The 11983-nt window shown below is 45.5% G+C and overlaps 2 protein-coding genes across 2 annotated transcripts in view; one reads left to right on the top strand and one right to left on the bottom strand.

Annotated features, from left to right (window-relative positions):
• SLC1A7 (solute carrier family 1 member 7) overlaps positions 1-2343 on the top strand; it is a 48554-nt gene extending 46211 nt beyond the window's left edge. Inside the window, exon 11 of the mRNA XM_068198788.1 lies at positions 774-2343. Coding sequence (XP_068054889.1) covers positions 774-1010 — 237 coding nt within the window. The 3' untranslated portion in view covers positions 1011-2343. The remainder of the gene's footprint in view (positions 1-773) is intronic.
• Positions 1-11060, bottom strand: part of CPT2 (carnitine palmitoyltransferase 2) — a 65832-nt gene extending 54772 nt beyond the window's left edge. Inside the window, exon 1 of the mRNA XM_068198786.1 lies at positions 10975-11060. Within this exon, the coding sequence (XP_068054887.1) occupies positions 10975-11045 (71 nt within the window). The 5' untranslated portion in view covers positions 11046-11060. The remainder of the gene's footprint in view (positions 1-10974) is intronic.
• Between the last annotated feature and the right edge of the window lie 923 nt (positions 11061-11983).

The following is an 11983-nucleotide window of genomic DNA, read 5'->3' as shown; positions in this document are numbered from 1 at the left end:
CTCAGTCAGAACTTAAGAAGAGATGTTGCAGTAATGTGAAATCCCTCCTGAGGGATTATTTAGCCATCTGTGATGAGATTTTTCTTTGAATCATGCTCTGTAATAGCATTAAAATATACCTTTAGCCTGCCATACATTTTGGCTGCATAATTTGTGCAGTTAGTAATATACACCCAAAGGCCTTATTTTCTCAGCTGCAAGCCCACCTCCTTTCTTTGCCAGTATTTACGTCTTACTTTCCCCATCAGAATCTGGTTTGATTTAAAGAACACTTCCACATTTAACTTATGAATCAGTTAATAAAATCCCCTTTATTTCTTTCAAAAGAGACAAAACTGAAGAGACAGGTGTTCTTTTACTGGGCTAGAAGAAAGGCATAAGGCAACAACAAATGGTTTGTTGGTCTATTTAATTGCACCCAAGAGCAAGCACTGCCCAGAGCTTAGCACAGTGGCCACTGGGACTCTGTACCTTTTGAAGTGAGCCCTGGAATTCTGATCTCAATTTACCCTACTTGTATCATTTTACCAATGGCAAACAGCTGTTACAATGAGTGTAAGTTCAATTGGAGTTCTGGCAGAATTTGCATTTTTACACAGACTCCTTTGCTTCATGCCTTAGTGTATATGAGAAACAGCTTCTGGAAGTCCATGGGGGCTCTAGATAATCCTGGTGAATGTAAAGCAGCCCACAGGCTTTCCAAGTAAAATGTCCCTTCCTGTTGTATACAGCAAACAGTGGCAGTATTCCAGATCTTAATGCTTTTCACATAGGTGCCATTGATCTGTGAAACTAAGCCTATTAACATCCATCAGATTGTGGCTTACCAGAGGAATGGCTGTGTGAAGACCATGAATGAATCTCCTGGACCAGAAACAGGGAAAGGGTTACAGCACCATATACCCATACAAGTGGAGCAAGAAGAAACTCCAGTGGAGAATCACACTAAGAAATCCAACAGTAAAGACCATTGCACTATTGAAATAAATGAACTAGAAACAAATGTGTGACTGCTACACTCAGAGGTATCTCACACCCCAGTGACCTGATTCCCAATCTCTACCTCACAGCTGGAAGAAGGACTCTTTGCCTTGAACAGGAAAATGTGGACTTATCGCCACCCTGCTTGTACTGGAGCTAGGAGACCAGCTGTGAACGTCAAGAAAGGCACACAGCTTGCAAGAGACATGGGCTTCTTTAGGCGGAAGATTTTACTACTGAAAAATTAACTAATGGACTGCTACTGTTTTATTCTGCACTCACTGACTTCAATATAGTATTTGACACTCCTTTGGCTTCCTTTTTTTTAAAAGCTTTTTTTTATTTGACAGTTTTTGATTTTCTAACCAAAGCCTTTTTTTGTGAATCTCAGTAATTACCAACACTGTAGAATTTTTGCTATGTGAAAATGTTTCACCAAAATTGCTACAGATGCTAATTTTGTCTCATATCCGCTAAATATAGAGTTTGTGCTTACTTTTAGGACAGCAGTAAGAAAATCACACTGATTTCCTGATCTCAAGGTGTTACATCTATTCCTAAATAATGGTGCAAGCACAGGGGAAGTGAAGTGTGCATTTGTGCAAGAAAGGTCATTAAGGTAATTGTGATGGGCAGCCTTCAGAGACAGGCAGTCAAGTGTGATACCTAACAAAAAGATTTCCTAGGTCACTGCAGAGCACAGTTTGCCTTCCAAGTGCCAGATTTATTAACCTTTTTTTAACCTAACTCTTCAGTAAAGTCAGTTCCATGCACATGCAGTGGCAGAGGCGATGTGAGCTCTAATCCATAAGCACTGGTGCTAATGTGTCCTCTCCTGTAACCTATAGGTTGTTCTACTGTAAATATGTATAAACTCAAAGCTCAAGCTCATGAACTATGTGCTGCATCCAAAGGGCAGACTGAACACAAACTGGGACCCGAGCATGCTGAGTTAAAATGGGGTTTTGTGAGGAGTTTGCTGTGGAAATTGCCCCATTATTTCTCATATTTCAGTTGACAGTTACTCCCTTTCCACTGTCTACTGAATCTTTCACTTACAGTAAAATCTGCTGCATATGTTTCCAATGTTTGTGATAGAGAACATTTTTAATAAACCTGCCATTTAAAAACAGGCTGTCTGTGCACTTCTACTATTAGTGTCTTCTTATGTCTCTGCTAAAATAGAGAGTGGAAGTGAGGAGACCTTTTGAAAAGTTGGGATTTGAACCAGAGATTACATACCAGCTCATATCAATACACTTGACATATTATATTTAGCTACTTGTGGCATAGCAGCTTGAGATACCATGTGCCTGGTATGCTAATATGCTCTTCTCATCTGCAAGGGAAAAATAACCCAGTCAAAAAGGACAATTTCCGCATTAACCAGAAGCAGAAGTGTTTCATGCATTAGTTCATTGCAGATTCAGTGTATCATTCATTCATGATTAGCAGTTTTCCTGGGATGTACACGTTCACCTCTTCTTCAAGGGCTCGTGTTCAGACTATTTCTTATATCATACACTGAATAGCTGCCTCAGAGCACTGTAGTATAGGTAGTTTAATTACCAAGCAGTAAAGCCAGAAAGAGCACACATAGGTCTTCTTTGTCTGTAGTTCTTCAGAAATTATGTATTCTTTTGAAAATATGCAGTTGGTAACTGTTTTCCTGATTTGACCTAGAGTGAAAACAACAAACTCAGAACACAAAGAATAGGGAAGAACTGAAATGATTCGAAGCAGTTTGCTCCAGAACAAGTCCAGTAAAGGACCTGCTCTTCAGAGTGTCATAAGAATGAGTGACTGGGGAGAGCTGAGATTGGTCTGTGCCCCTCTGAATGGGCAGAAGCACTGACTGACAAGCACAAGATCTGATACTTTTCATCTCAGCAGCACTGGCAGCTCCTGGAGGTCCCCCTCATCCTTCCCCAGCTGTCCATTCCTGTCTGCACTGCCTCCCCTCCTCTCCCAGCTGTACAGACCCAGTTATTTATGAGGCCAGACAAAGAACCAGATGAGAAGTGTTTTTAATTCAAACCAGTTCACATATGTTTTTAGCACAGTCCTAACAGACACTTGTGTCAACACAAGTGAAGAGGTAATGCAGGGACAAGATCAAGCAGCCAGGGATGAGACAGGGTAAGGGCACGTGGACCAGGCAGGGTCTCTGTGTGCCAACTATGCTCACAAAGAAAACACAACCTAAAGTTTCAACTTCACCCAGTCAATTACAGCTACATGAAGTGATAGTATAATCCTGCCGGTCATCTATCAGTTTACAAGCATCTTGTATAGATAAAAATGCTGAAAAAAGAGGCCAAGAGGATCCAAGACTTAGAACAAGTAGTCCCAGACTAAGTGGTTTTGCAGAGTGTGCCCACACACCATGTCGCTGTGCCAAGCAGAAAGTGCTCCCAGCCTTACCACCATCTTCTAGCATAGCCACCTACAACTTTTGCCCAACTACAAGTGCAAATCCTTTTGCCCCTTGCCTGAGACAGCTTACTTGGTGTGACACTTCTCAGTGCAGGCATGGCTCAAGAGGTCTAAGTCAACTCTGGTGCTTAAGCAGCTCCTAGAAGGAGAACTTCAAACGAGATAAAGCACCAAAGACCAGCAGTTGTGTTGCTCAAGTCCTGCACAACAGAGAAAACCACAACTTTGCCCATTATGCTCTCACATGTAGGTAATGTGGGAGTCTCATGTGTGAAGGCATACTTTTATGGAATCAACAGGCTGGTTTAAAATCAGCTTTCTGCATTCAAACCCTACTCAAAGAGTGTCCAGTTCTGCTTTGCAAATTGGGAATGCATTATGTTTTTAACATTTTACTGTTTGGATTTTTAAAACTTGGGGTTTACAGCAATCTGTGCCTCCCATTCAGCCGGCAGGAAGGCAATGGTCCTGTTTCTCACCTGGCCTTTTCCATTTGTGTATGAAATGTTGTAACTAGAGGCCTAAGGCACTTTGGGTCTTGGTTCTGGTAAATATGTGTTGCTTAGTGTATTGTGACCTTGCCTGGGGCACCTGACTGCTACTGCAGTCATTCTGTACTGAACACAAGACACCACTGTTAGCTGGGAGAGGTGAACGCTGATGCTATGATAATTTCTGATCACTTCTATGGTAAGTTTTCCTCCTTTAAGCTATTTTCTGTGTCTCATGATGTGTGTTGTCAAGCAGCTCGATGCACAGTGCAATTAGACTAGCAGTAGGTTCCATAAGATATTTGTATGCATGGGTCTGTTCACATTTTCCACTTACAATCACACTTCCTTCCAACAAAAATAACAAAGCTGTTGATTGTGAAGTTAAGAGTGCAAGCTTTGTGTTGGTAAATATGTTTCTCCTACTTTCAGAGCATAAAAACAAACATGTGACCTTTACAGTCTCAAAAAATTTATATTAAAAAAAATCAATCAATCGACCAGTCAATCACTTATTACAACAGTTTGCATGGTATCATTTCAAGCATATGTGGAAAGAACATATTTCTTAACTGGCAACATTCAATCCTATTTTCAAGTTGCCTCCCCCTGCCAAACAAAAAGGGAATGTGGCCAATTAAAGTTTTCTAAAGGCACACTGGGGAAGAGTCTTGAGGAGGGAAAGAAGATAATTAAGAAGGGTGGTCCACTGCATACAGCTGTAGAAGAAATAATTTGGGAAGTAACCCAAATTAGCACATATTTATCAGAAGCAGTGGTTTTATGCTTGTTAATTTGCTACTCCTCTGCTCTGATGATACTACTGAGAGGAAAGAAGCCGCTGCAGATTCTTGTGGCATAAAACATCATTAAAGACATATTAAAACAGGTTCTTGAGGATTTTGCCAATGCCAAGGAAGTTCTGCAGTGCTGAATTGCTGTAATAAATCCTTGTGCAACAATTAGAACTCAGAGAAAGAGATACAACCAGAGCACTTACATATCTCACTAATTCCCAAGAGCTTTTGGCTGCCAACCTGAATACAGAAGTTTATGGAACTAATAGTTACTCATATGCTCTGCTAGTCTTAATTGACTCCACTGAAATTATTTAATTGCACCTAAGCTTATTTGTGCCAGCTGAATATGAATCCTAACATACAAATAAGATTATCTAAATAGTCAAAACACTAAATTGGAGTTGCCCACCCTGCTATACTAGCAATTCTATGGCACTTAGAAAAGACAGGAACTCTGTAACACCCGCATTTGATGCTTTCAATTCTACAACAAACATCAATTTTAGTCTCTTTTTAACAACGGCAAACTGATTTATAATACTTTCAAATCAGACAGAAAGCTTCATCTTCAAGCCAGATGGATAGCCTTGGAAATGACCTCAGTCCTTTCTGCGCTTTCCATAAAAATGAGGTAACTATTAGCAGAAGGTGGTTAATATGTGCGAGCAAAATGTGTAACCTGGGAGATGAAGTGAATGTGGAAAGCTCAGGCTGCCTTTGATCTTGCCCAACGCTAAGCACCCCAGTGTCTGTGCCTCTGCTGAGCACCCAGGTGTTTTTCCAGCAAGAGCAGCTCCGTCATTACAGCCAGAGACAATGAGCAATTGCTGGCTTTCCCCTGCAGGCACTAAAGCTGACTGATGTCACAGCCCTCCCCACCTCAGGGAGGAGAGAAAATAATGAAGGTTTTTCTACAGGGATGCTACTGTTGCCTACCTTGCAGTGGGAGAGCACAGCTTTTTGCAGTAATAAATATCTGGCTTTGCTGCATTTGGAAAAGAGGCCCCAGAACAGACAAATTTAATGCACCCATTCACTAAGGGCTGAGCTGAAAATGAAACACATGCATTAAAATTCTCAGTTTAGCTCGTGATTTCACCTACAACTGAGATGAGAGACACTCAAAATTACATTCCTCACTAACTATTCTGGAGCACACTGATTGATATTCCTGGAATTTGTAAGAGGGTTTGTCCCACAAAACCCCAAATGGATTAGATCAATAGAACAGGAAGGGAGGTCACTACTTAAGGTCAGGTTCGTTATTCACTCAGACTTCCCAAGTGACCACAAGAATGCAGGGTTTGCTTCCCCTCTGTAAACAGAGAAAAGGTCCTTTCTAAATCAACAGGGTGATGCATGGTAAGGATAAATGAGCTGAAGACTGAGACAGTTACATAACACAGTAAAGGGGACTCATTATTACCTTGGATTAGCCACTTCTGTCTCTCTGGAAGCACTACTCACAATAGTCACAGGAATTGCCAGGCTTCCATTTTAAGTGACTGAACTTCAGATGCCATAATTTAGAAAGCAGCAACAGTTGCTTCTCTTTTGCCCAGAAGATGATATATGGGAACAGATTTGACACAGCTGAGACTTTTGGCAGATTTGTGTCACGGGGTATTTTAGAAATTTTACAGGCTGTCAAAGTGAAATCGTAGCAGTCTGTTACTGAGAGTGGTATTTTGGGGAACGAGTACAGAAGGCTTCAGAAAGACAAGATGGTGAGTATGGTGGGTGAAGAGGGAAAATGTTGGATCACTTCTCCTGCAGTAGAATCAAACCTTTCCCTGCTGGCTCCACGAAGAGATGGTATCCACAGCTGGAGCTGTAGGGAGGGAGCAAGGCATCCCTCTCCTCACAAAGCTCCCATCCCCACGTGGCCACTGAAGGCAAGTCTGCAGGTACCCACAGGCATCTGTGACTCCCTTCACAGCTGTCCTTCCTTCCAGCACAGAGCACACAGTCCGCACAAGAGCCACCAAATGTTGCTCCTGAAAAGTTTGCAACTAAATCATTATAAAACACTAGATTTCCCATTCCACTGGCAATTCCACTGGGATGTGCTCAGGTAGGTGAGAGGTGTGCTTTACAGGTTCCATCTCTAGAAGTTTTGTTCTGCAAGGTACAAAGAGCTCTACATCTGTTGCTTTAAAATCAGCCCTCTTTCATCACAAAGACATATCTGCATTTCATTTAGGAATTAAATGTATGCTTCTGTGTTTCTGCACACCACACCAGCTGAAAGCCAGGCTTTGACCCACCACATGAAACTCACTGTAGTTAATCATTGCTTTTGAACTTTCCTAAAAGGGATCTGATATCTCTAGCCCAGCACTCACCACCCCCCCACACCAAAAAAGAAGTATTTTAATAAGATGGAAAAAGCAGGGGAAGCAAAACAAAAAGTGTTTTATGTTCACAGACATCTCATATTACATCTGCTACAAAAACTGCATGGGCTAAATGGCAAAACCAAAAGAAAAACGACACTGACCTTGAGATGTTTCATTATGATTTCATTGCTTCTAGTGGTTGTATTGGGTTTTACCACTAGGCTATTAAAAACATGTGGAAAGTATACAGAACTAAGTCAAACTGAGCATTTTCAACCCTTCTTCTTTTCAATTTAAATACTTTCATATTTCTTTAATGAGTTTTCCTGAAAACAAAGTGCAGAGATTTGGGTAGTCTATATTGATAGTTAATCAGTATAATCTTTGTTTTAGAATAAATAATCCACTTTTTTCAATAAAAGAAAGAATTTCTCTCACATGAATCCTTCCTAACCACATATCTGGGGAGGGAGGAATCAGGATGGACAGGAGGGTGTCAGTCCAGCACTGTGGTTGGATCTAGCTCTAGCAGGAAGTTCTGAAAGGAAGTTTAAAAGCTCTGCAACTTGGAGAATTTCCACAGCTCCTTCTCAGCTGTGGTCTCCACTCTGGTGCTGAGCACAGGACTGATGTACAGCTCCATACCTCACTTTCTGCACAAGCTCTCCAGAGTAAATTTCACAGTAGGTATTAAGAGGTGATCTGCATCCCATTTTGTTCATCCCACAAGTGGGAACAGCCTGGACGATTCACTTTGGTTGTTCCTGCCTGGTTTGGCTTTGGGAGATTCCCTTTGGTTCCTCCTAGCTGCTTTGCAGAGAGAGCAGGAACCACCAAAGTGAGTCTTCCAGCATCAAGTCATTCAAGCTGTGGATGGTGAGGGTGCCTCAGGGTACAGCAACTCAACTCTTCAGCACATCAGGGAAGTGCTTTGAGTTTTATTCCACTGCTGCATTGCAATAAACAGACCCAAAACAGAGGTCCACCAGAAAGAATGGGAGACATCTAGAGTGTTATGTAAGTAATCAAATTAATATTATTCCTGCATAAAAGATGGATCTTAAGATCTTTTTAAAGCTAATTCCTGTGATGACTGTCAACAAACAATTCTATCCCAAGTAACAAAATGAGTCTCATTAATTTCTTGCATGCAGCTGGAGCTGAAAATACTGAAAATCAATACAATTTTTTATCAGAAGCAATGTTCTCAGCACTACCATAATCATATACTAAAAACAGATTCTGGAACTATCGTGGGGAAAATTTGAGTAGCCTGTACAACTGTGCATTAAAACACTCTTTGCCTGATTCAAAACCATTTAAAGGATTTTCTTGATGGATTTTTTAATGTCCTTGGATACCAGTGAAGAATTTTTATGGAAATACTTTGTATACTGGATTATTAGAACACATTTATCATCCATTGCCTACACATATATCTCACAGCTGGCAGACTTCACAATAGCAGCATGAATCACAGCTACAGGGCACACCAATATTTTCCTCACTAAAGGCAATGCAGTTCTTTAGGGAATTTACTCACTGTTCTTGTATTAACAACATAAAAACCAGTTACAATGACCTCCAAAAATTAATCCATTAGATAAGGAAATATTAAAAAAAACCCCCAAAAACTAAGCTTATATTATATAAGACTCTATATATGTTTAAGTTTTTAGGATAGCTACACCCAAACCCAGGAATCAAGACTCAACAACATTACACTGTAGAATAAAATCAATTAACAGGATATTGGACTATATCATAGAAGCTTCCCAAGAGACTGCTTCCCATCAAAAATTCTACTTGTAAAATATGTCTTTACTCTTGTTAAATAAGAATAAATTTGCTTAAGTTTTTTTAGGCAAAATTTGCAAAAATGTTAGTGGGCTCAGTCAACATGGTGAGAAGGGGCATCATAAATTAAACTTATTTCCCACCAGGAAACACTTTCAAGAGAGAACAATCATGACATTTTGATCAGACACCTCCCACATCCCTGCTCTGTGTGGACTACTGGGGAGCAGAAGAAATGGCAGTGGGTCCCAGGAAGGAGGATTCTTCCCATTCTCATCCACTTTGCTAATGCAGGTCCCCAGCCTCACTCCTGCATGCACCGAACTCCTGGTCAGGAAAAGTCCACTGTGTCTGTCTTGCACAGCAGCAGGAGATAATGCAGGTCCCCAGCCTCACTCCTGCATGCACCGAACTCCTGGTCAGGAAAAGTCCACTGTGTCTGTCTTGCACAGCAGCAGGAGAGGCAGAGGGCATTTGGCCACAGATGCCTCAGGAGCAACCCTGCCAGCTCAGCTCTTCAGCACCTGCAGGAGTTGGAGGAACCTTTCCCCAGCTGCCCTTTTAATGTACAGTCCTGAAGGATTTATGAGAGCTGAGATAAATAATCTCCAAATCCCAAAAGCAGCGATTCTTCTGCTGAGCAGATGCAGCAGCTCTTCGCCCTGGCAGGGCTGCCTGGCCCAGAGACCCCGGTGATGGGGGCAGCTGCCAGCCCTGGGAAGCAGCCCCACGGGGACCCTGTCCCACTGCCGGGGACCCTGTTCCGCTGCTGGGGACACCGTCCTACTGCCGGGGACACCGTCCCGCTGCCGGGGACACCGTCCCGCTGCCGGGGACCCTGTCCTGCGTCCGGGGACCCTGTCCCGCTGCCGGGGACCCCGTCCCGCTGCCGGGGACACCGTCCCGCTGCCGGGGACCCTGTCCCGCTGCCGGGGACACCGTCCCGCTGCCGGGGACCCTGTCCCGCTGCCGGGGACCCTGTCCCACTGCCGGGGACACCGTCCCGCTGCCGGGGACCCTGTCCCACTGCCGGGGACCCTGTCCCACTGCTGGGGACCCTGTCCCACTGCCGGGGACACCGTCCTACTGCCGGGGACACCGTCCCGCTGCCGGGGACCCTGTCCCACTGCCGGGGACCCTGTCCCACTGCTGGGGACCCTGTCCCACTGCCGGGGACACCGTCCTACTGCCGGGGACACCGTCCCGCTGCCGGGGACCCTGTCCCGCTGCCGGGGACACCGTCCCGCTGCCGGGGACCCTGTCCCGCTGCCGGGGACCCTGTCCCGCTGCCGGGGACACCGTCCCGCTGCCGGGGACCCTGTCCCGCTGCCGGGGACCCTGTCCCGCTGCCGGGGACCCTGTCCCACTGCTGGGGACACCGTCCCGCTGCCAGGGACCCTGTCCCGCTGCCGGGGACACCGTCCCACTGCCGGGGACACCGTCCCGCTGCCGGGGACCCTGTCCCACTGCTAGACCTGCAGTCAGTTCCTCAGGAGCTGTCACTGCTCCCCCAAGGGAGGCATTGGCAACCTCTGCTCCCACCACATCTCCCTTCAAATTTCATCCATAGTTTTTCTTCAAAGATTTTTTTTTTCCATAGAATTACAGAATCTTTGAATTGTAAGGGGACCTTGAAGATCATGTAGTTCCAATCCCCTGCCATGGGCAGGGACATGTTCCACTAGGCCAGGCTGCTCCGAGCCCCATCCAATTCACCTTGAACACCTCCAAGGATGGGGCAGCCACAGCTTCTCTGGGCAACCTGTGCCAGGGCCTCACCACCCTCACAATAAAGAAATTTTTTCCTAATATCTAATATAAACCTACTCTCTTTCAATCAGAACACGTTCTACCCTTGTCCTGTCACTATATGCTCTTTTAAATAGTCTTGTCGCGTCTTTATTAAAAAAATATTAGTTTTAAAATATTTTTTCCTGCGAAAAAGTGCAAGCACTTCAAGTGCATAAAGCACTTCTTGTTCATGAAACAGAACACTTAGACCCCGGACACCACAGCACGGCGTGACAGGCACTCGAGGCAGGGCAGGACGCTCCTCACCATCCCACAGAGGCCTTGGCTGCCCGCCTCATCCTCCCTCCCTCCGCCCCGCATGGGCCCCCTGAAGCTCACCCCTCCGGCCAGCTGAGGCTGGGGACATCGGGATCATGGTGCTCCTTGCAAAGGGAATCACAGGGTACCATCTTGCATCGGGAAAGCCTCGGCGTTGTGCCGCCTACCTCCCCACAGAGGGGCCGCCACGGCCGGGGCCGCTGCTCCCCTCACGGCCGGGGCCGCTGCTCCCCTCACGGCCGGGGCCGCTGCTCCCCTCACGGCCGGCGGGATGGCGCCGGGGCCGCTGCTCCCCTCACGGCCGGGACCCGCTGCTCCCCTCACGGCCGGCGGGATGGCGCCCGCTCCGCTGTGGGACGCCCGTGGGCCTTTGGGTCAGGAGGAGCTGCAGCTGTGTGTGGGGAGCAGAGGGGAACGGCTTCCCCGCATCCCGCCCGACCCCCGGCCCCTCACAGCACGCCGGGGAGGCAGAGGGTGTAACTGCATGTGGGGAGGTAAAACCCCTGGGGAAGATGCAGCAGCGGCAGGCCTTTTCCCCCAGGAATGGCCAAGGAAGAAGCCATGGCGTTATCTGGAGGGGGCGGTGTGGGGCAGGAGGCGGGAGAGGGCAGCAGCAGGCGCTGGGTGCCCCATTCCTCGTGAGGGGATGGCGGTGAGGGGAGAACGGCTGCGGAACGGCCCGTCCACATGGCACACACCGATGGGCTACGTGCCCACCGCCTGAAATAAAAGCTCATTATCCACGAGATGTTTTTGGCACCTGATTAATTCTTTATAGCTCTCAAGCTGAATTTGTACTCCTGTCGCTGTGAAAAATCATAGCTCAGAAAAATCCCATTTCCCCCCATTTTGTGCGGTATTCTCTGTAATGAGGAAAAGTGGCTTTTAAAGGAAAAACAGCAAATAAACCCAGACCTCAGGCTGCATACAGACCACACAGGAATACCAAGCATGCACAGATACATATTTAGGGATAAAATTGCCAACTGAATATTTTAGACTTTCAAGTTTTCACTATTCATACATCTATCTCAATGTTAAAACTCCTCTATTCATCTTTTTCCCAAAT

Source organism: Anomalospiza imberbis, chromosome 9 (assembly GCF_031753505.1).
Source record: "Anomalospiza imberbis isolate Cuckoo-Finch-1a 21T00152 chromosome 9, ASM3175350v1, whole genome shotgun sequence".
Lineage (NCBI taxonomy): Eukaryota > Metazoa > Chordata > Aves > Passeriformes > Viduidae > Anomalospiza > Anomalospiza imberbis.
This window is presented reverse-complemented; position numbering and strand designations above follow the sequence as displayed.